Source organism: Macaca thibetana, chromosome 13 (genome assembly GCF_024542745.1).
Source record: "Macaca thibetana thibetana isolate TM-01 chromosome 13, ASM2454274v1, whole genome shotgun sequence".
NCBI lineage: Eukaryota > Metazoa > Chordata > Mammalia > Primates > Cercopithecidae > Macaca > Macaca thibetana.
Genome location: NC_065590.1, coordinates 14,698,407 through 14,722,153, shown reverse-complemented (window position 1 = coordinate 14,722,153; position 23,747 = coordinate 14,698,407). Strand labels below are relative to the sequence as shown.

The 23,747-nt window shown below is 44.7% G+C and overlaps 1 protein-coding gene and 1 long non-coding RNA gene across 51 annotated transcripts in view; both read left to right on the top strand.

Moving 5' to 3' along the window:
• ANKRD36C (ankyrin repeat domain 36C) overlaps positions 1–5,694 on the top strand; it is a 157,824-nt gene extending 152,130 nt beyond the window's left edge. For all 50 annotated transcript variants that reach the window (XM_050755278.1, XM_050755294.1, XM_050755295.1 and 47 more), the window contains 2 exons: positions 455–483; positions 5,506–5,694. In XM_050755278.1, the coding sequence (XP_050611235.1) occupies positions 455–478 (24 nt within the window). In that variant the 3' untranslated portion in view covers positions 479–483; positions 5,506–5,694. The remainder of the gene's footprint in view (positions 1–454; positions 484–5,505) is intronic.
• Positions 5,695–9,177: 3,483 nt separating this feature from the next.
• Positions 9,178–23,393, top strand: LOC126934485 (uncharacterized). The gene is made up of 2 exons (XR_007718960.1): positions 9,178–10,045; positions 10,571–23,393. It is a non-coding gene; the product is annotated as an uncharacterized LOC126934485 (long non-coding RNA).
• Positions 23,394–23,747: the final 354 nt, after the last annotated feature.

Genomic DNA, 23,747 nt, shown 5'->3' with positions numbered 1-23,747 from the left:
TTTTTCCAGTAGGACGGGTTAAATATCCCTTGTCCAAAATGCTTGGGACCAAAAGTAGATTTTTTTCAGATTTTGGAATATTTGTGTATACCTAATGAAATACCTTGGGGGTGGTACCTGAGTCTAAACATGAAATTCGTTTATGTTTCATATATAAGTTATGCACATAGCCTGAAGGTAATCCTCTATGATGTTCTACAGTAATTTTTTGCAGGTAACAAAGTTTTTACTGTTTTCACCGCAGCCTGTCACATGAGGTCAGGTGTGGAATGCTGCAGTTGTGGCGTCATGTCCGTGCTCAGAGAGTTTCAGATTGTAGAGCATTTTGGATTTCAGATTTTTAGATTAGGGATGATCAATCTACAGGACAGATGCTCCATGACTTACAGTGGGTTTACATGATAATGTCCCTTGTTTGACTGAAACATTATAAGTAATATTTGATTTATTTCAGATGCTGCCTATGTTCAGGAAGTAGTGAAGGTATGTTGCCAAAATTTATGAATTAAATTCAAATCATTGATTTCTGAAATAAACGGTATTCCTCTCAATTGCTTGGTTAATAAATGCTACATTAAATATTTTTTCTTACACATATCCAGTGAAAGATGTGAAAACATAAACATTCACAGTGAAGAGTATACTTATGCCTTGTTAATTCGTCATGTTCCATAGCTTTAAAAAAATCGTGAGAAGTCTGTGTATCCCTTTTTTTCTGGCCCTACACTTTTCTTCTGCCACCCCTATAGAACTGTCAGCCTGCACACTGAAACTGTTCTCAGAAAACAAAGGCATCATCAACTTCTCAAGGTTTAAGGTAGTGATTTAAGGCGAACAGACCCCACACTCGTTGATAATAATTAGTTAAGCAATTACAGGTCACAAGCAGTCACTTGACCAGTGACATTTTAAATCTCCAGTCATTGACCTTGTTATTGGTTTACTTTTGCCCCTGGGAAAAGTTGAAAATTCCTTAGCATGGAATCAAAACTCCCACATCAGTGTGGTTCTTGTCAAGTTATTCAGCCTTATCTTTCACCACTTACCACACTCTGCCCCTTTGTTCTAGCATCCAGCCAAACTAAACTACATGGAGTTCCACAGTGATCATCCTCACCTCCAGCTCTTTGCATTTACTTCTTCCCTCTATTCTCCATGTGTTTTCCTTTTCCTTCAGATATTAACCTATGAATTGCCTCCACCAAAAAGCCTACAATATTGACACAAACCTGGCCTAGTATCCCTTCTGTGTTTTCCAGTAAGTGCTGTCTTATGCCTGTCATTGTATGTATGACTCTGTATGGGAATTGCCTGTTTGTTTTTTCAGATTATAGCATACAGTTGTTGAGGGGTGGACCGTATCATCTTTATCTTGTAATTCCAGTGCTTGTCCTAGTACCTTAGCATATGGTTGCTGAATACACAAATGAAGAGTGAGAAATGCAGAAGCTCTGATACTTAACTGCCATGATAATGAATTCAGTGTGCAACTATGGGCAAATTACATTTAATAGTAATTGCATATTGTACTTATTTTTCATTCTTATTAACACTGATAAACGTTTCAACTCATACTGACTTTCTCTTAGTTAACTGTGAAACCATTTAGCTAAAGAATATAATTCTTTCTTTTTCATTCTGACTTCTTCTGAATTTAAATCCGGATCCTCTATAGCAGGGGTCCCCAACCCCCAGGTCACAGACAGGTCCATGACCTGTTAGGAACCAGGCTGCACGGAGGAGGTGAGTGGCAGGCAAGCGAGTGAAGCTTCATCTGTATTTCCAGCCACTCCCCGTTGCTCACATTACCACCTGAGTTCTGCCTCCTGTCAGATCAGCAAAGGCATTAGATTCCCGTAGGAGTGAAAACCCTATTGTGAATTGCACATTCAAGGGATCTACGTCACATGCTCCTTATGAGACTCTAATGCCTGATGGTATGTCATCGTCTCCTATCTCTTCAAGATGGGACCATCTAGTTGCAGAAAAACAAGCTCAGGACTCCCATTGATTCTACATTATGATGAGTTGTGTAATTATTTCATTATGTATTACAATGTAGTAATAATAGAAATAAAGTGCACAATAGATGTCATATGCTTGAATCATCATCCTGAAACCATCCCCCAAACCCCCATCTGTGGAAAAATTATCTTTCACAAAACTGGTGCCTGGTGCCAAAAAAGTTGGGGACTGCTGCTCTATAGCTTCTGCACTAGGATCTACCAATGAGTAAACTCTAAATCAATAACTAGTTTTAAAAGCATAACAAGAATATGTGCTGGCTGCCTGCAGTGGCTTATGCCTGTTTTCTCAGCACTTTGGGAGGCCAGAGCGGGTGGATCACTTGAGGCCAGGAGTTCAAGACCAGCCTGGACAATATGGTGGAACCCTGTCTCTACTAAAAATACAAAAATTAGCCGGGGGTGGTGGTGCATGCCTATAGTCTCAGCTACTCAGGAGGCTGAGGTGGGAGAATCACTTGAAACTGGGAGGCAGAGGTTTCAGTGAGCCAAGATCGTGCCACTGCACTCTAGCCTGAGCGACAGAGTGACTCCATCTCAAATGCAAAACAAAACAAAAAGAATACGTGCTGACAAAACAAAATCTAAAAGATAAAATTGTATTACTAGACTGTTAACGTATTTTGTTTCCCATTAAATGTGTGACATGCAAAGATGTTTATTAAATGAAAATATTTTTGGATCATGCATCAAATTCCACAGCCTCTATAGTTAGTGCCCAAGGAACTGTTTTCTTGACAACTTTGCTCTAGGAGGCGACAGGATTTTGTATTTTTGAGTGTGTTTAGACCACAGAAAACAAAGACGTAAGCATACAATGGGCCCACATTCAGAAGCTGTCTCCTCAGGATCAGAGGCTGCATCCAGAGTGTGCATACGTGTGTTTGTCACAGATCCTCTACCAAGCTTAATGGAGAGAGAGTGGGAGATAAATGTCCATACTAATCTTCATCATGTAGTTAGAAAGAATTGAAACACTCATCCAGCCTTCTAACTTTTTAACTACATCTGGATCGTCTGGCTCCTACCTTAACCAATTTTTGGTTACCGGCAAGGCATGGCACATCCTAAGTTCCAGGGAGCCACAAAAAACAAAGACAACACTATAGCACACAGGGATTTGAGAGGTACCTGAAGATCTCTGACTGGAAAGTTTGGTGAGATCCTTTTCCTACATGAGGCCAGTCTTATCAAATGCACAGGAGCCAACAGAGAGAGTCAAGGAAAAATGAAGAAACAAGGAAATACATTCAAAGTAAGAAAACAAGATAAATCTCCAGCACCTGAGTGAAGTACAGATATGTAATTTATCTGATAGATATTTCCAAATAGTGGTCGTAACAATAATCACTGAGGTCAAGATAGCTTTGCAAGAACAAGCTGAGAACTTCAAGAAAAGGAAAAACGTTATACAATAATGTCAAACCAATCATAGATCTAAAGTGTACTGTAACTGAACTGAAAAAAATTTAATAGAGGTGTTCATTGACAGAATCTATCAGTGAGCTTTAAGACTGGTCACTGAAAATTACCTAATCTGAGGATCAGAAAAAAAAAAAAAAGATAATGCAAAAAGGGTGAAGACAACTTTAGAGAGTTATGGGACACCGTCAAGCAGGACCACTCTCACATTATCGGCATGCCTGAAGGAGAAAAGAGGAAGAAAGGAACAGAAAAATGTTTAAAGGAATAATGACATACTTATCAAGCATGGGGAAGAAAACAGAAAGCCTGGTCCAGAAAGCCCAAAGGAAACCAAATAAGGTGAATCCAGGTACTCACAACAAGATACACTATAATGAAATTGTCCAAAGTCAAAGACTAAAAGAGAGTAATATTGTTTGCAAACTTGTACCCTCCAAATACTGTGTCAAGATTTGATCCCCGATGTTGGAGGTGGGACCTAGTGGGAGGTGTTTGGGTCATGGTGGTTGATCTCTCCTGAATAGCTTTTTGCCCTCTTTTCACTAATGAGTGAGTTCACACTGTATTACATGAAAGATGGTTATTTAAAACAGTGTGGCACCCCTCCCCTCTCTTCCTACCTCTCTAGCCATGTGTGACATACCTGTTGTCTCTTCACCTTTAGCCACAAGTAAAAGCCTTCTGGGTCCCTGACCAGAAACTGTGTGGATGCCACTGCCATGCTTCTACAGCCTGCAAAACTGTAAGGCAAACAAACCTCTGTTCCTTATAAATTACCCAGTCTCAGGTATTTTTTTATAGCAACACAAAAATTTGTGTTTTTCTGTGTTATTCTGTGTTGCTAACAGAAATTAGCAACAAGGAGTGGGGTTTTGCTTTAAAAATACCTGATAATGCAGAATTTGCTTTGGAACTGGGTAATAGGCAAAGAAGACAGGAAGATGAGGAAACTTGTGGAACTTATTAGACCTTGGTTAAGTGGTTGACCAAAATGATAATAGGAATGTGAACAGTGAAGGCCATGCTGTTGAGGTACATAAAATACAAATTTCAAGAAGTGGCTGCACCATTTTGCATTCCCACAAGCAATGAATGAAGTTTCCTTTTGTTCCAGATCCTTGCCAGCACTTGATGTTGTCAGTCATTCTAGATTTTGGTTATTCTAATACGTGTGCAGTGGCATCTCATGGTTGCATTTCTCTAAGGAAATATTGTATGTAGCCTCATTACATATGTTTATTTTCCATTTGTATAATTTACTTGGTGAGGTACTTGTTAAGGTCTTTAGCTCATGTCTTTTACTGATCAGCTTTAATAATACTAATATGTTTTGAATAATAGTTCTCAATCAGATATGTTTTGGCAAATATTTTTTCCATCTGTGGTTTTTCTTTTCTTTCAGTGTCTCTAATGGTGTAAAAATGTTACATTTTCATCAAGTCCAACTTATCAATTCTTTCTTCTATTGACTTCAACTTTGGTGTTTTTTCTAAAGGTCATCATTAAACCCAAGATAATCTGTATTTTCTTCTATATTATCTTCTATAAATTTTATGGGTTTTTGTATATTTATGTTGATGATCCATTTTGAGTTAATTTTGGTGGGGGTGTAAGGTCTGTGATTTATTTATTTATTTTTTGCATGTGGATATCCAGGTATTCCAGAAGCCCTTCCTGAAAAAACTGTTTCATCATCATAATGCCTTTACTTTTTTGACAAAAATTAATTGAATGCATTAATGTGTTTCTATTTCTGAACTCTCTATCTCATTTTATCCGTTTGTTCTTTCACTGATACCACACTGTCTCCATTACTGTAGCCTCACAGTCAGCCTTGAAATTGAGTAGTGTCTGTCCTCCAAGTTTGTTCTTCTCCTTCAATATGGTGTTAGCTATTCAAGTTCTTTTGCCTCTCCATATAAACATTTTCACTTAGATTTTTAATTGCATTGAATCTATACATTGGAAAGAACTGACATCTTAATAGCATTGAATCTTCTTATGAATATGATATGTATCTCTTTTTGCTTCATTCTTCTTTGCTTTCTTTCATCAGATATGGACATTTCTGGGATTACAGAGCCCCCTCTAAGCACAAGACAGTGAAGAATCCACATTCTTCAGCCAGAAAGTCACCTATGAGAGCCAAATGTCTGACCATAGACAGGAGAGTCAGAGAACGATAAAGACATCTCAGGAAAATTGTAAAAATAATCAGCAACCGTACGTGGATAACCCTTTCAAATTTCCCAAGGGCACCTGTCATTTCAGCCAATACTTGCCAACTTGTGCCAAGGATGCTGGCGCTCCCTGGGATGAGTTTCCCGGGGGAGGAGCTGGCCGCCATCTTTGCTGTTTGGGCGACACAACCATTCCAGCCTGTGGGCTTTGGACAGTGCAAACTGATGAGGTAGAAGGGATCCCTGGCACAGCACAGCTGCTCTACCAAAATGTGCCCAGATTCTTTTTTTTTTTTTTTTTTTTTTTTTGAGAAGTCTTGCTCTATCACCCAGGCTGGAGTACAGTGGCATGATCTCGGCTTACCGCACCTTTCACATCCTGGATTCAAGCAATTCTCCTGCCTCAGCCTCCGAAATATCTGGGACTACATGTGCCCATCACCACGCAAAGCTAATTTTTTGTATTTTTAGTAGAGATGGGGTTTCACCATATTGGCCAGGCTGGTCTGGAACTCCTGACCTCAAGTGATCCGGCCTGCTGTGCCTCCCAAAGTGTTGGGATTACAAGCGTAAGCCACCGTGACCGGCCCCAGACAGATTCTTTAAGGGGATTCCCAATCTGTTCCTCCCAACCAGGGCCTCCAGCTACCCCGCCGGTGTCTCGGGCTGACAGAAATTTGCATTCTCCCTGGGAAGGAGTTCTGGAGTTCCTGTCCAGTGGGAATCCTTCCAACTGGGGCCTGGGGGAGAGGGTGGGGCCAACTTTGGAGAGTCCAAACCGACTGGGGGCAGAAGAGATCCCCCAGCACAGCACAACTGCTCTACCAAATAGTGGCCAGGCAGATTCTTTAAGCAGATCCCTGATTCTTTCCTCCTTACTGGGTGGAACCTCCCACCTGGGGCCTCCACCACCTTACCTGTGTTCTCAAGCTGACAGAGATTTAAATTCTCCCTGGGAAGAAGTTGTCGAGGTCCTGCCCAGTAAGGAGTAATGGGCAGGAACCTGGTAAAAGAATCTGCCGTCCAAGATTTTGTAGAGTAGCTGTGCTGTGCTGATGGATCCCTTTTGCCCCTGGTAGGTATGGATTCTCCAAAGCCTGCCGGCTGTAACAACTAAGTTGCACAAACAGCAAAGATGGCTCCTTGCTCCTGCCCATGGGAACTCATTCCAGGAATTCAAATCTCTGTCAGCCTGAGAACACCGGTATGGGTGGCTGGAGGCCCCAGCTGAAAGGACCCTCATTGGGCTGGACCTCCAGGCCTCCCAGTTGGGAGGTCCCTCACTGGGCCCAGTTGGGAGGTCCCTCACTAGAAGGGACCTCAAGAACTGCATCCCAAAGATAATTCAAGTCTCTGTCAGCCCCAGAACACCGGCGAGGGTGGCTGGAGGTCCCAGTAAGAAAGTCCCTCACTGAGCAGGACCTTGAGACCTCCATACCAGGGAGAATTCAAATCTCTGTCAGACCGAGAACACTGGTGGGGGTGGCTGGAGGCCCCAGTTGGGAGGTCCCTCTCTGGGCCAGACCCCGAGACCTCCATGCCAGGGAGAATTCAAATCTCTTGTCAGCCCGAGAACACTGGTGGGGGTGACTGGAGGCCCCAGTTGGGAGGTCCCTCACTGGGCCAGACCCCGAGACCTCCATGCCAGGGAGAATTCAAATCTCTGTCAGCCCCAGAACACTGGCGGGGGTGGCTCGAGGCTCCGGTTAGGAGACCCCTCACTGGAAGGGACCTTAAGACCTCCATCTCAAATAGAATTCAAATCTCTGTCAGCCCCAGAACACTGGCGGGGGTGGCTGGAGGCCCCGGTTGTGAGGTCCCTCACTGGGGGGAACCTCGAGACCTCCATACCAGGGATAATTCAAATCTCTGTCAGCTCCAGAACACTGGTGGGGGTGGTTGGAGGCCCTGGTTGGGAGGTCCTGCCCAGTGAGGAAGAATGCATTAGAGACCTTCTTAAAGACCCAGTGTGGCCATATTTTGGTAGAGCACCTTGCTATGGCAACCCCTCCAGTGTTCTCAGGATGACAGATTTGGATTCTCCCTGGCATGGAGGTCTTGAGGTCCTGCCCAGTGAGGGACCTCCCAACCGGGGCCTCCAGCCAGCCCCACCAGTGTTCTGGGGCTGACAGAGATTTGGATTCTCCCTGGCATGGAGGTCTCAACGTCCTGCTCAGTGAGGGACCTCCCTACTGGGGCCTACACCCAGTCCCACCAGTGTTCTGGGGCTGACAGAGATTTGAGTTCTCCCTGGCAGGGAGGTCTTTAGGTCCCACCCAGTGAGGGACCTCCCAACCCGGGCCTCCAGCTACCCCCACTGGTGTTCTTGGGCTGACAGAGATTTGAGTTCTCCCTGGTATGGAGGTCTCGAGGTCCTGCCCCATGAGGGACCTCCAAACTGGGGGCCTGCAGCCACCCCCGCCAGTGTTCTGGGGCTGACAGATTTGAGTTCTCCCTGGCATGGAGGTCTTTAGGTCCCGCCCAGTGAGGGACCTCCCAACTGGAGCCTCCAGCCACCCCTACCAGTGTTCTGGGGCTGACAGAGATTTGAATTCTCCCAGGCATGGAGTTCTTGGGGTCCCACCCAGTGAGTGTTCTCCTAACTGGGGCCTCTGGCCACCCCCACCTGTGTTCTCAGGCTGACAGAGATTTGAATTCTCCCTGGCAGATAGTTATCGAGGTCTCACCCAATGAGGGTTCTTTTAGCTGGGGTCTGCAGCCACCCCCACCGGTGTTGTCAGGCTGACAGAGGTTTGAATTCTCCCTGGCATGGAGGCCTCCGGGTCTGGCCCAGTGAAGGACCTCCCTACTGGGGCCTCTACCCTCCCCCGCCAGTATTCTGGGGCTGACAGAGGTTTGAATTCTCCCTGGCATGGAGGCCTCCGGGTCTGGCCCAGTGAAGGACCTCCCTACTGGGGCCTCCACCCTCCCCTGCCAGTGTTCTGGGGCTGACAGAGATTTGAATTCTCCTTGGCATGGAGATCTTGACGTCCTGCCAAGTGAGGGACCTCCAAACCAGGGCGTCCAGCCACTCCCACCGGTGTTCTGGGGCTGACAGAAATTTGAATTCTCCCTGGTATGGAGGTCTCAGGGTCCCGCCCAGTGAAAGACCTTGGCCTTCAGCCACCCCCGCTAGTGTTCTGGGACTGACAGAGATTTGAATTCTCCCTGAAATGGAGGTCTTGAGGTCCTGCCCAGTGAGGGACCTCTCAACTGTGGCCTCCAGCTATCCCCACCCGTGTTCTCGGGCTGACAGAGATCTGAATTCTCCCTGGCATGTAGTTCTCAAGGTCCTGCCCAATGAGGGTCCTTCTAGCTGGGGCCTCCAGTCACCCCAACTGGTGTTCTCAGGCTGACAGAGATTTGAGTTCTCCCTGGCAGGGAGGTCTTTAGGTCCCACCCAGTGAGGGACCTCCCAACCTGGGCCTCCAGCTACCCCCACCGGTGTTCTTGGGCTGACAGAGATTTGAGTTCTCCCTGGTATGGAGGTCTCGAGGTCCCGCCCCATGAGGGACCTCCCAATTGGGGGCCTGCAGCCACCCCCGCCAGTGTTCTGGGGCTGACAGAGATTTGAGTTCTCCCTGGCATGGAGGTCTTTAGGTCCCGCCCAGTGAGGGACCTCCCAACCCGGGCCTCCAGCTACCCCTGCCAGTGTTCTGGGGCTGACAGAGATTTGAATTCTCCCAGGCATGGAGTTCTTGGGGTCCCATCCAGTGAGGGTTCTCCTAACTGGGGCCTCTGGCCACCCCCACCTGTGTTCTCAGGCTGACAGAGATTTGAATTCTCCCTGGCAGATAGTTATCGAGGTCTCACCCAATGAGGGTTCTTTTAGCTGGGGTCTGCAGCCACCCCCACTAGTGTTGTCAGGCTGACAGAGGTTTGAATTCTCCCTGGCATGGAGGCCTCCGGGTCTGGCCCAGTGAAGGACCTCCCTACTGGGGCCTCCACCCTCCCCCGCCAGTGTTCTGGGGCTGACAGAGATTTGAATTCTCCCTGGCATGGAGGTCTTGACGTCCTGCCAAGTGAGAGACCTCCAAACCAGGGCGTCCAGCCACTCCCACCGGTGTTCTGGGGCTGACAGAAATTTGAATTCTCCCTGGTATGGAGGTCTCAGGGTCCCGCCCAGTGAAAGACCTTGGCCTTCAGCCACCCCCGCTAGTGTTCTGGGGCTGACAGAGATTTGAATTCTCCCTGAAATGGAGGTCTTGAGGTCCTGCCCAGTGAGGGACCTCTCAACTGTGGTCTCCAGCTACCCCCACCCGTGTTCTCGGGCTGACAGAGATCTGAATTCTCCCTGGCATGTAGTTCTCAAGGTCCTGCCCAATGAGGGTCCTTCTAGCTGGGGCCTCCAGTCACCCCAACTGGTGTTCTCAGGCTGACAGAGATTTGAATTCTCCCTGGCATGGAGATCTCGGGGTTTTGCCCAGTGAGGAACCTCCCGACCAGGGCCTCCAGCCACCCCTGCCGGTGTTCTCGGACTGATGGAGATTTGAATTCTCCCAGGCATGGAGTTCTTGGGGTTCCACCCAGTAAGGGTTCTCCTAACTGGGGCCTCTGGCCACCCCCACCTGTGTTCTCATGTTGAGGGAGATTTGAATTCTTCCTGGCATGTAGGTCTCCAGTTCCTGCCCCCGGTGAGGGTCCTTTCAACTCGGGCCTCCAGCCAACCCGCCCCCACCCCCAATGTTCTCAGGCTGACAGAGATTTGAATTCTCCCTGGCATGGAGTTCTCAAGGTCGTGCCCAGTGAGGGTCCTTTTAGCTGGGGTCTCCAGCCAACCCCACTGGTGTTCTGGGGCTGACAGAGATTTGAATTCTCCCTGGCATGGAGGTATCAGGGTCCCGCCCAGTGAGGGACCTCCCAACAGGGGGCCTGCAGCCATCCCCGCCAGTGTTCTGAGGCTGACGAGATTTGAATTCTCCCTGGCATGGAAGTCTCAAGGTTCTGCCCAGTGAGGGACCTCCCAACCGGGGCCTCCAGCCAACCCTACTGGTATTCTCAGGCTGACAGACATCTGAATTCTCCCTGGCATGTAGTTCTCAAAGTCCCACCCAATGAGGGTCCTTTTAGCTGGGGTCTCCAGCCACCCCCACCTGTGTTCTCAGGCTGACAGAGATTTGAGTTCTCCCTTGTGTGGAGGTCTCAAGGTCCTGCCCAGTGAGAGACCTCTCAACTAAGGCCTGCAACCACCCTGCCAGTGTTCTGGGGTTGACAAAGATTTGAATTATCTCTGGCATGGAGGTCTTTAGGTCCTGCCCAGTGAGGGTTCTCCTAACTGGGGCCTCTAGCCACCCCCGGCCCTGGTGTTTTCTGGTTGACAGAGATTTGAATTCTTGCAGGCATGGAGTTCTTGAGGTCCCACCCAGTGAGGGTTCTCCTAACTGGGGCCTCCGGCCACCCCCACCTGTGTTCTCATGCTGCCAGAGATTTGAATTCTTCCTGGCATGGAAGTCTCCAGTTCCTGCCCAGTGAGGGTCCTTTCAACTCGGGCCTCCAGCCACCACCCCCGGTGTCCTCAGGCTGCCAGAGATTTGAATTCTCCCTGGCATGGAGTTCTCAAGGTCCTGTCTGGTGAGGAATCACACCACTGGGACCTCCAGTCACTACTGCTAGTGTTCTCGGGCCCAAAGACATTTGAATTCTTGGGATAAGATGGCCAAAGATGAGCTGCCATCTTTGCTGTTTGCACAACTTAGCCACTTGAGCCTGAGGGCTGTGTAGAATCCATACCTACCAGGGGCCGAAGGGATCTCCCAGCACAACATAGGTACTCTACAAAATCTTCACCAGGCAGATTCTTTTAGCAGGTTCCTGACCCATTCCTTCTTAATTGGCAGGACCTCGACAACTCTCTCCAAGGGAGAATATAAATCTCTGTCAACTCTAGAACTAAGGGGTGGAAGCCCCACTTGGGAGGTCTCACCCAGTGAGGAACGGATCGGGGATCTACTTAAAGAATCTTGCCATGATTTGGTAGAGCAGTTGTGCTGTTCTGGGGATTCCCTCCACCCTAGTCACTTTGGACTCTCCAAAGCCCACAGACTGGAACAGCTGAGTCACCCAAACAGCAAAGATGGCGGCTCCCTTCTCCCCCAGGGAACTCATCCCAGGGAGAATTCAAATCTCTGTCAGCCTGAGAGCACCTGCAGGAGTAGCTGCAGGCCCCATTTGGGAGGTCCTGCCCAGTGAGGAGGAATGGATTGGGGATCAACTTAAAGAGGCAGTCTGGCCACATTTTGGTAGATCAGCTGTGTTGTGTGGGGGATCCCTTCTGCCCTCAGTTGGTTTGGGCTCTCAAAAGTCCATGGGCTGGAATGGCCAAGTTGCCCACACAACAAAGATGATGGCCTGCCCTGTCCCCTAGGAGCTCTGTCTCAGGTGGATAAAACACTGTTGCTGGTGGCTGGCTGGAGTTGTTTCCTTGATTATGTGGGTAAGGCGAGCACCTGGTTGTTTCAGTTGAAGGTACTGTATTCCGTAGCTGCTTCTAGTCAGCCATATTGGCCACACATCCCCATAATCATATTTGTTAAGTAAATCATTCTTTAAAACTCTAAAAAATTTCAACATTTAAAAAGTGTGGAGCTTTAGAAATGCCTAATTACGTCTTAAGTTTGAGACACGTAGCAGTTATGTACATTGTCAGTTCCAGATTTTGCATCTTTTAAGGACTTAGATCTTATTCAGTCTTTATGTGCCTAAAATATCTTCACCTGTAAAATGAGTATAATGAAGTACTTTATAGAGTTGTAAATGCTATATATAAAAATACAACAGTGAGAGGGCTGTGGGCTCGTCAAAGTGGCCGAGTTGAAGCAGCTGGTGTGTTTGGCTCTCACAGAGAGGAACACAAGGGGAGAGTCAATACTGAACTTTCAACTGAAACATCCAGGTACTCACGTTGGGACTGACTAGGGAAACAACTTGACCCAAGGAGAATGAAGAAAAGAAAGGCAAAACAACAGTCCACCTGGGAGCAACACAGAGCCAGGGGAAACTCCCTCACCTAGGGAAGCAGTGAGTGAATGTGTGACTCCGGAAACCCATGCTTTTTCCATGGATCTTTGCAACCGTTGGGTCAGGAGATCTTCTCGTGAACCCGCTTTACCAGGGCTGTCAGTCTGGTGGAGCTATGTGGAGTCTTGGCACAGGAGCCACTCAGGCACACATGGAGACCTGGGAGCCTTAGGTACCTGGGCTTTCCTGTGAAAGTAGCTACAACTCTGGCAAAGTGGGAGGTTGGACCCTCGTACATATCCCTAGGGAAGAGGCTGAATCCAGGGAGCTGAGCAGCAACAGCCTGCAGGCCCCACTTCCACAGCACCTCACAGGATAAGAGCAACTGGCTTGGAATTCCAGCCAGCCACCAGCAGCAGTGCTGAACCTCCCTGAGACGGAGCTCCTGAGAGAAGGGGCAGGCCACCATCTTTGCTGTTTTTGCAACTTAGCCACTTCAACCTTCAGTCTTTGAAGTGTCCAAGGAGATCAGGGGCTGATGTGTACCCTCGGCATAGCACAGGTGCTCTATAAAAATGTGGCCAGACTGCTTTTTAAGTGCTCTCCCAATGTCATTCCTCCTCACTGGGCAAAGCCTCCCAACTGGGGTCTCCAGCCACCTCCTACAGGTGTGTTTGGGCCAGTAACAGGTTCATTCATACCTCCCTAGGGCAAAGCTTCCAGAGGGAGTGATAGGCTTCCATCTTTGCTATTTCACAGCCTTCGCTGATGATAACTTCAGGTACTGGAAAATCTGAGGCTACTAGCGACTGAAGTGGGCCCTGGGCATACTGCAGCAGCCCTGTGGAAAAGTGGCCAGACTGTTACCTGGGTTCCCATTCCTATATCTTCTCACTAGGCAAGTCTTGCAGGCCTGGACCTCTACCCACCCCCGTACCAGAGCTGTTGAGCCAGTAGCAACTCAACCACTCCCTGGACAGAGCCTCCAGGGGCAACTGAAAGCCTTTCTGCCACTGCTTCTGCAGTGGAACAGTCCTTGCTACCCTCAGATTAATGAAAGAACTAATACCCTTTTCTACACCTTCAACAAGCTTTAGTTGACCCAAGGAGAGGAAGCCAGACCATCTCCCATGGGTTCTACACACTCCCCACTGCTCATTAAAGACAGGGAACCCCTGGATTGGCCCCCACAGCACAAATTCTCCATCCTGGGCTGATTGCAATGAACAGTTGCTGACCTGTATCTCTCCAGGGGTGGAACCCTGAGGAGACAGACAGAAGACCCTTGGCCACAACCACTACTAATGTCCCTTCCTCTTTTGCCTCTAAGTTGGGGAAGAAATATAAACACTGAGATTGCCCCAGAGCTACAGTGGGCAGCCTAGGAGCCAAGCCATGATCTACAGCCAGTACTCAAGAGGAAGAGAAGCACATTTTCATATCATTGAGAGGGAAAATGGCTGCAACTGTGAGAAAACAGGGGAGCCACATAACCAAGCAAGAGTCTACCAACTGATCAGTAAGCCCAAGTGCCACCTACTGGATCACATCCCAAAGCTTTAACGGCAAAAATACTGTACTAATATGCTCCCCTCTGAAATCAGAAATGAGAAGTCAGCTTCAAATAAAGACCCTGCACAAAGCCTCAGCCTGGTGAAAACACAAAAATAAGTCTACTGACTGTACTCAATCTACACTGCAATTAAAGGAAAACCCATATGTGGAGATGAGAAGAAACCAATGCAAGAACTCCAGTAACTCAAATGGCCTCAGTGTCATATGTCCTTCAAACAACCACACCAGTTCTCCAACAAGAGTTCTTAACCTGGATGAACTGTCTGGAATTACATAAATATAATTCAGAATATGGATAGGAACAAAAATCATCAAGACTCAGGAGAATGGTAAAACCCAATCCAAGGAAAATAATAACAACAATAAAGTGTTACAGGAGCTGAAGGACAAAGTAGCTGGTATAATAAATTAGAACCTAGTTCAACCATTATGGAAAACAGTATGGCGATTCCTCAAGGATCTAGAACTAGATGTACCATATGACCCAGCCATCCCATTACTGGGTATATACCCAAAGGATTATAAATCATGCTGCTATAAAGACACATGCACACGTATGTTTATTGTGACACTATTCACAATAGCAAAGACTTGGAATCAACCCAAATGTCCATCAATGACAGACTGGATTAAGAAAATGTGGCACATATACACCATGGAATACTATGCAGCCATAAAAAAGGATGAGTTCGTGTCCTTTGTAGGGACATGGATGCAACTGGAAACCATCATTCTTAGCAAACTATCACAAGAACAGAAAACCAAACACCGCATGTTCTCACTCATAGGTGGGAACTGAACAATGAGATCACTTGGACTCGGGAAGGGGAACACCACACACCGGGGCCTATCATGGGGAGGGGGGAGGGGGGAGGGATTGCATTGGGAGTTATACCTGATGTAAATGACGAGTTGATGGGTGCTGACAAGTTGATGGGTGCAGCACAGCAACATGGCACAAGTATACATATGTAACAAACCTGCACGTTATGCACATGTACCCTAGAACTTAAAGTATTAAAAAAAAAAAAAAGAACCTCACAGATCTGAAAGAGCCGAATAACACAATACAAGAATTTCACAATGCAATCACAAGTATTAACGCAGAAAAAATGAATCTGAGGAACAAATTTCAGAACTTGAAGATTGGTTCTCTAAAATAAGAGGGACAAAAATGAAAAAGAATGAACAAAACCTTCAAGGAGTATGGGATTATATAAAGAGGCCAATTCTACAAATCACTGGCATCTCTGAAAGGGAGGTGGAGAAATCAAACAACTTGGAAAACATATTTCAGGATATCATCTATGAAAGCTTCACTAACCTTGCTAGAAAGGCCAACAGTCAAATTCAGGAAATACGAAGAACTCCTACAAGCTTCTACACAAGAAGACCATCCTCAAGACACATAAGCATCAGGTTTTCCAAGGTCAAAATGAGAGAAAGAATGTTAAAGGCAGCCAGAGAGAAAGGGCAGGCCATCTACAAAGGGAACCCCATTAGGCTAACAGCAGATCTCTCAGCTGAAATCCTATAAGCCAGAAGAGATTGGGGGACTATATTCAACATTATTAAAGAAAATCTTCAACCAAGAATTTCATATCCAGCTAAACTAAGCTTCCTAGGTGAAGAAGAAATGAGATCATTTACAGACAAGAAAAATCTGACGTAATTCATTACCACCACATCTGCCTTACAAGAGATTTTAGAAAGGGATACTAGATACAGAAAGGAAAGACCACTACACGCTAATACAAAAACATACTTAAACACACAGACCAGCGACACTATAAAGCAACCACAAAAACAAGTCAACATAATAACCAGCCAACAGCACAATGACAAGATCAAATCTACACAAATCAATACTAACCTTGAATGTAAATGGGCAAATGCCCCACTTAAAAGGCACAGAGTGGCAAGCTAGATTAAAAAAAAAAAAAAAGAGAGAGACACACAAAATGGCATGTCGTCTTCAAGAGACCCATCTCACACATAATGACACTCATAGTCTCAAAATAAAGGGATGGAGAAAAATCTACCAGATGAATAGAAAACAGAAAAAAAGCAGAGGTTGCAATCCTAATTTCAGACAAAACAGATGTCAAATGAACAATAATTTTCCAAAAAGACAAGGGGGCAGGGACAAGATAGCCAACTAGAAGCAGCTGCAGTTTAAGGCTCCCACTGAGAAGAACTAAAACAGTGTGCAAATCCTGCACCAGCAACTGAAATATCCAGGTTGTACTATCAGGACTGACTAGGTGGTTGGCATGACCCATAGAGAGCAAGGAAAGTTGGGCTGGTGCATTGGCCCACCTGGGAGCCACAGGGGGCGAGAGGAGCCCTCACCTTCAGCCAGCCAAGGGAGGCAGTGAGTGAGCATGCTACCCATCCTGGGAAACTGCTTTTTCCATGGATCTTTGCAATCCACAGATCAGAAGATCCCACTCATGAGACCACACCACCAGGGCCTTGGGTCCCAACCACAGAGCCATGCAGATTCTCAAGAGCCACTCAGCTGGAGTCTGCCTAAAACTATCGAGTTCCCAAGTTGGGGAGGGGTGGTCATCATCACTGGGGCTGCCTGCTGCCTAAACCCTCTTGAGTTCCCTGGTGGAGGGGGAGCAGTCATCACTGTGGCTTCTGGCTGCCTAATAAAACTGAGCTTCCCAAGAGAGGGGCATCATCATCACTGTGGCTGCCTGCTGCCTGAGGAAACTGAGTTCCTCCAGGAAGGGACAGCAGCCATCACTGCAGCTGCTAGCTGCCTAAGACACTGAACTAGGGAGGAAGGGCAGCAGCCATTTCTACAGATCCAGGCCACTGTTTTTCCTTTGCTGATGCCAGGGAGACTGGATGGCTTGATCTCAAGAAGTATTCCCCACAGTGCAGCATGCTGGCCGTGGCAGATCATAAGCCTGATTGCCTCTTTAGGCTGACCCTGACCCATCCTTCCTCACTGGGTGGGGTCTCTCTGTAGGAACTCCAGCAACTCCAGCCAGGGAATTAGGGAGAGAACTCTGATCTCTCTAGGTCTGAGCCTCTGGGGGGAAGGGTGGCTGTTGTCTCCACAAACCAGAAGACTTATTCTTTCCCCCTACTTGCTCTGAGGAATCCAGGCAGCCCAGATGGGTGGGATTTCTCCCAGCACAGCATACCCCCTTCACAAAGGGACAACCAAAGTGTCTCATTAAATGGGTCCTGGATGAGACACCCCAATGGGTCACCAGACTCTTATAGAGGAGCATTTCTACTGGCATCAGGTGGGTGCCCCTCAAGGACAGAGATCACAGAGGAACGAATGGGATCCCATCTTTGCTGTTCTCCAGCCTTCTCTGGTGACATCTCCAGGTGTGGGAAGGACCCAGATAAATAGGGCCTGAAGTGAATCCCCAGCAAACCACAGCAGCCCTACAGAAGAGGTACCTGACTGTTGAAAACAGAAAGCACCAACAACATCAACCAAAAAGTCCCCAAAAAAACCTCATCTAAAGGTCAGCAGCCTCAAAGATCAAAATGAGACAAACTCATGAAGATGAGAAAGGAATGAAAAACCCCTCAAAACTCAAAAGGCCAGAGTGGCTCATTTACTCCAAATGATCACAACACCTCTACAGTAAGGGCACAGTGCTGGGTGGAGGCTGAGATGGATGAATTGACAGAAGCAGGCTTCAGAAGGTGGGTAATAGCAAACTTCACTGAGCTAAAGGAGCATGTTCTAACCCAACACATTGGAAAGAATCCCAGAGCTTAAAGATTGGTTCTCTAAAATAAGACAGACAAAAATAAAAAAGAATAAAAGGGAAGGAACAAAACCTCCAATAAGTATGGCATTATATATAGAGGCCAATTCTACAAATCACTGGCATCACTGGAAGGGGGGTGAAAAAATCAATGCATTGGATTAGAACATGCTCCTTTAGCTCTGTGAAGTTTGTTATTATCCACCTTCCGAACACTACTTCTGTCAGCAGAGGAGCTAAGAACCATGACAAAAGGTTACAGAAGATGCTAACTAGAATAACCAGTTTATAGAGGAACATAAATGACCTGAGTCAGCTGTAAAGCACATGAGGAGAACTTTGTAATGCAAACACAAGTATCAACAGCTGAGTCGCTCAAGCAGAAGAAAGAATATCAGAGCTTGAAGACTATCTTGCCAAAATAAGGCAGGCAGACAAGATTAGAGAAAAAAGAATGAAAAGGAATGAACAAAACCTCAAAGAACTGTGGTACTATGTAAAAGACCAAACCTGTGACTGATTGGACTACCTGAAAGAAACAAGGAGAATGGAGCCAAGTTGGGAAAACACACTTCAAGATATCATCCAGGAGAACTTCCCCAACCTAGCAAGAGAGGCCAACATTCAAATTCAGGAAATCCAGAGAACTCCAGTAAGATACTCCACAAGATGATCAACCCTCAAGACACATAGTCATCAGATTCTCCAAGATCAAAATGAAGGAAAAAATGTTAAAGGCAGCCAGAGACAAAGGGCAGGTCACCTACAAAGGGAAGCCCATCAGACTAACAGTGGGCCTCTCAGCAGAAACCCTACAAGCCAGAAGAGAGTTGCGTCTAATAGTCAACATTCTTAGAGAAAAGAATTTCCAACCTAGAATTTCATATCTGGCCAAACTAACCTTCATACGTAAAGGAAAAATCCTTTCCAGACAAGCAAATGCTGAGGGAATTTATCACCACCAGGCCTGCCTTGCAAGACCTCCTGAAGGACGCACTAAAGATGGAAAGGAAAAACTGGTACCAGCCACTGCAAAAATGTACTGAAGTACAAAGACCAATGACACTATGAAGAAACTGCATCAACTAGTGAGCAAAATAACCAGCTAGCATCATGGTGACAGGATCAAATTCAAACATAACAATATTAACCTTAAGTGTCAATGGGCTAAATGCCCCAATTAAAAGACACAGACCAGCAAATTGGATATGAAGAGTCAAGACTCAGGTGTGCTGTATTCAAGGTTCCTATCTCATGTGCAAAGACACATGTAGGTTCAAAGGGATGGAGGAAAATTTACCAAGCAAATGGAAAGCAGAAAAAAGCAGTGGTTGCAGTCCTAGTTTCTGACAAAACAGACTTTGAATCAACAAAGATAAAAAAAGACAAAGAAGAGCATCACATAATGGTAAAGGAATCAACAAGAAGAGCTAACTATCCTAAATATGTATGCACCTGGTACAGGAGAACCCAGATTCATAAAACAAGTTCTTAGAGACCTACAAAGAGACTCAGGCTCCCACACAACAGTAGCAGGAGACATTAACACCCCATCGTCAATATTGGATCATCTAGACAGAAAATTAACAAGAAAGGACTTGAACACAGCTCTGGATCAAGTGAATCTCATAGATATCTACAGAACTCTCCACCGCAAAACAGCAGACTATATATTATTCTCAGTGGCATATGATATTGACTCTAAAATTGATCACAAAATTGGAATTAAAACACTCCTCAGCAATTGCCAAAGAACTGAAATCACGGCAGTCTCTCAGACCACAGTGCAATCAAATTAGAACTCAAGATTAAGAAACTCAAAACCACACAACTACATGGAAATTGAACAACCTGCTCCTGAGTGACTTCTGGGTAAATAATGAAATTAAGGCAGAAATCAAGAAGTTCTTTGAAACCAATGAGAACAAAGAGACAATGTACCAGAATCTCTGGGAGGCAACTAAAGCAGTGTTAAGAGGCAAATTTATAGCACTAAATGCCCACATCATAAAGCTGGAAATATCTCAAATCGACACCCTAACATCATAACTAAAAGAACTAGAGAAGCAAGAGCAAACAAATCCAAAAGCTAGCAGTAGAGAAAATAAATGATTAAAATCAGAGTGGAACTGAAGGAGATAGAGGTATGAAAAACCCTTCAAAAAAAAAAAAAAAAAAAAAAAAAAAAAGAAGAGAAAGAAAGAAAGAAAAGAAAGAAAGGAAAAGAGAAGAGAAGAGAAAGAAAGAAAGTTCAAATAGGAGAGAAAATCAAATTGTCTCTGTTTGCAGGCAATGTGATTCTATATCTAGAAAACCACATCATCGCAGTCCAAAAACTCCTTAAGCTGATAAGCAAGTTCAGCAAAGTCTGAGGATACAAAATCAATGTGCAAAAATTACAAGCATTCTTATACACCAGCAATAGCCAATATTCTTCAATTCCTATACACCAACAATAGACAAGAAAGCCAAATCATGAATGAACTCCCTTTCGCAATTGTTACAAAGAGAGTAAAATACCTAGGAATACTGCTAACGAGGGGGTGTGAAGGACCTCTTCAAGGGGAGCTACAAGCCACTGCTCAAGAATATAAGAAAGGATACAAACAAATGGAAAAACATTCCATGCTCATGGGTAGGAAGAATCAATCTCTTGAAAATAGCCATACTGCCCGAAGTAATTTATAGATTCAATGCTATTCACATCAAATTACCACTGACATTCTTCACAGAATTTAAAAAAAAAAACTACTTTAAATTTCATATGCAACCAAAAAAGAGACTGAATAGTCAAGACAATCCTAAGCCTATTTATTTATTTTGAGACAAAGTCTCACTCTGTCACCAGGCTGGAGTGCAGTCGCATGATCTCAGCGCACTGCAACCTCTGCCTCCCGAATTCAAACGATTCTTCTGCCTCAGTCTCCCAAAGTGCTGAGATTATAGATGTGAGCCACCACACTTGGCCAGGATTCCCTATTTAAATGGTTCTGGGAAAATTGACTAGTCATATGCAGAAAACTGAAACTGGACCTCATCCTTACACCTTATGCAAAAATTAAGATGGATTAAAAACTTAAATGTAAAACCCCAAACTGTAAAAAAAAAACCCTAGAAGAAAATCTAGGAAGTTCCATTCAGGACATAGGCAAAGATTTTATGATGAAATCATCAAAAGCAATTGCAACAAGAGCAAAAATTGACAAATGGGATCTAATTAAACATAAACACTTCTGCCCAGGGAAAGAAACTATCATCAGAGTGAACAAGCAGCCTACAGAATGGGAGAATATTTTTGCAATCTATCAATCTGACAAAGGTCTAATATCCAGAATCCACAAGGAACTTAAACAAATTTATAAGAAAAGAACAAACAACCCCATCAAAACATGGGTAAAGGACACGAACAGACATTCTGAAAAGAAGACATTTATGCGTCCAACAAACATATGAAAAAAAAGCTCAACCTCAGTAGTGTTTATTAGAGAAACGCAAATCAAAACCACAATGAGATACCATCTCACGCCCGTCAGAATGGCAATTATTAAAAAGTCAAGAAACAACAGACGCTAGAGAGGCTGTGGAGAAACAGGAACACTTTCATGCTGTTGGTGGGAATGTAAACTAGTTCAACCATTGTAGAAGACGGTGTGGCAGTTCCTGAAGGCTCTAGAAGCAGAAATACCATTTGGCCCAGCAATCCCATTACTAGGTTTATATCCAAAGAAATAGAAATCGTTCTGTTTTAAAGATACATGCACACTTATGTTTATTGCAGCACTATTCACAACAGCAAAGACATGGAATCAACCCAAACTTCCATCCACGATAGACTGGATAAAGAAAATGTGATACATATACACCATGGAATACTATACAGCCATAAAAAGAAATGAGGTCATGTCTTTTGCAGGGACATGGATGAAGCTGGAAGCCATAATCTTCAACAAATTAACACAGGAACAGAAAACCAAACACCACATGTTCTCATAAGTGGAAACTGAACAATGAGAACACATGGACACAGGGAGGGGAAGAATACACACCGGAGCCTGTTGGGAAGGTGGGGGAGAGGAGAGCATTAAGAGAAATAGCTAATGCATGTGGTGCTTAATACCTACGTGATAGATTGACAGGTGCAGCAAACCACCATGGCACATGTTTAACTATGTAACAAACCTGCACATCCTGTACATGTATACCAGAACTTAAAATAGAAAAGACAAAGAAGGATATTACATAATGGCAAAGGTTTCAATTCAACAAGAAGACCTAACTCTCCTAAATATATATTCATCCAACACAGGAGCACCCAGATTCATAAATAAAGTTCTTAGAGACCTACAAAGTATGTTTCACAGTAATAGTGGGAGATTTCCACACTCCAGTGACAGTATTAGACATATCATTGAGGCAAAAAATTAACAAAGATATTCAGGACCTGAACTCAACATTGGATCAAATGGATCTGATAGGCCTTTATGGAAATCTCCACTCAAAAACAACAGAATATGCATTCCTCTCATCATCATATGCCACATACTCTAAAATCACTCACATAATTGGACATAAAGCAATCCTCAGCAAATGCAAAACAACTGAAATCATATCAAACACACACTCAAATCACAGTGCAATAAAAATAGAAGTCAAGACTAATAAAATTGCTGAAAATCATGCAATTACATGGAAATCAAACAACATACTCTTGAATGACTTTTTAGTAAAGAAATTAAAGCAGAAATCAAGAAGTTCTTTGAAAATAATGAGAACAAAGTTACATACTAGAGCTTCTGGACAAAGCTAAGGCAATGTTAGGAGGGGAATTTATAGCACTAAATCCCACATCAAAAAGTTAGGAAGAACTCAAATTAATAACCTAACATCTCAACTGAAAGAGAAGCAAGACAAAACCCCAAAGCTAGAGGAAGACAAGAAATAACCAAAAATCCGAGCTGAACTGAAGGAAACCGAGACATGAAACAAAACAAAACAAAACAAAACAAAAAAACAAAAAAGCCATTCAAAAGATCTACTAATTCAGGGTAGGTTTCTTGAAAATATTAATAAGAAAGTCTGATGATTCAAATAAACACAATTAGAAATGACAAAGGGAATGTTACCACTGACCCCACAGAAATAGAAACAACCATCAGAAACTACTGCAAACATTTCTATGCATACGAACTAGAAAACTTCAAAGAGATAGATAAATTCCTGGACAAATAAACCCTCCCACAACTCAGCCAGGAAGAAATTGATGTGCTGAACAGACCAATAGAAAGCTCCAAAATTGAATCAGTAATAAATAACCTACCAACCCAAAAAGCCCAGGATGTGATGGATTCCCAGCCATATTCTACGAGAAGTACAAAGAAGAGCTGGTGCCATTTTTACAGGAACTATTTGAAAATATTGAGGAGGAACACCTCCCCAGCTCATTCTGTGAGGCCAACATCATCTTGATACCAAAATCTAGCAGAAACACACCACAAAAAAAGACTTCAGGACAATACCCTCGACGAACATCAATGCAAAAATCCTCAACAAAATACTGGCAAACCAAATCCAGCAGCACATCAAAGAGTTAATCCATCATGATCAAGTATGCTTCATCCCCAGGATGCAAGGTTGCCTCAACATACACAAATCAATTAATCTGATTCATCACATAAACAAAACTAAAGATATAAACCACTTGATTATCTCAATATATGCAGAAAATGCTTTCTTTTTTTTATTATACTTTTTCTAGGGTACATATGCACAACATGCAGGTTTGTTACATATGTATACATGTGTCATGTTGGTGTGCTGCATCCATTAACTCATCGTTTACA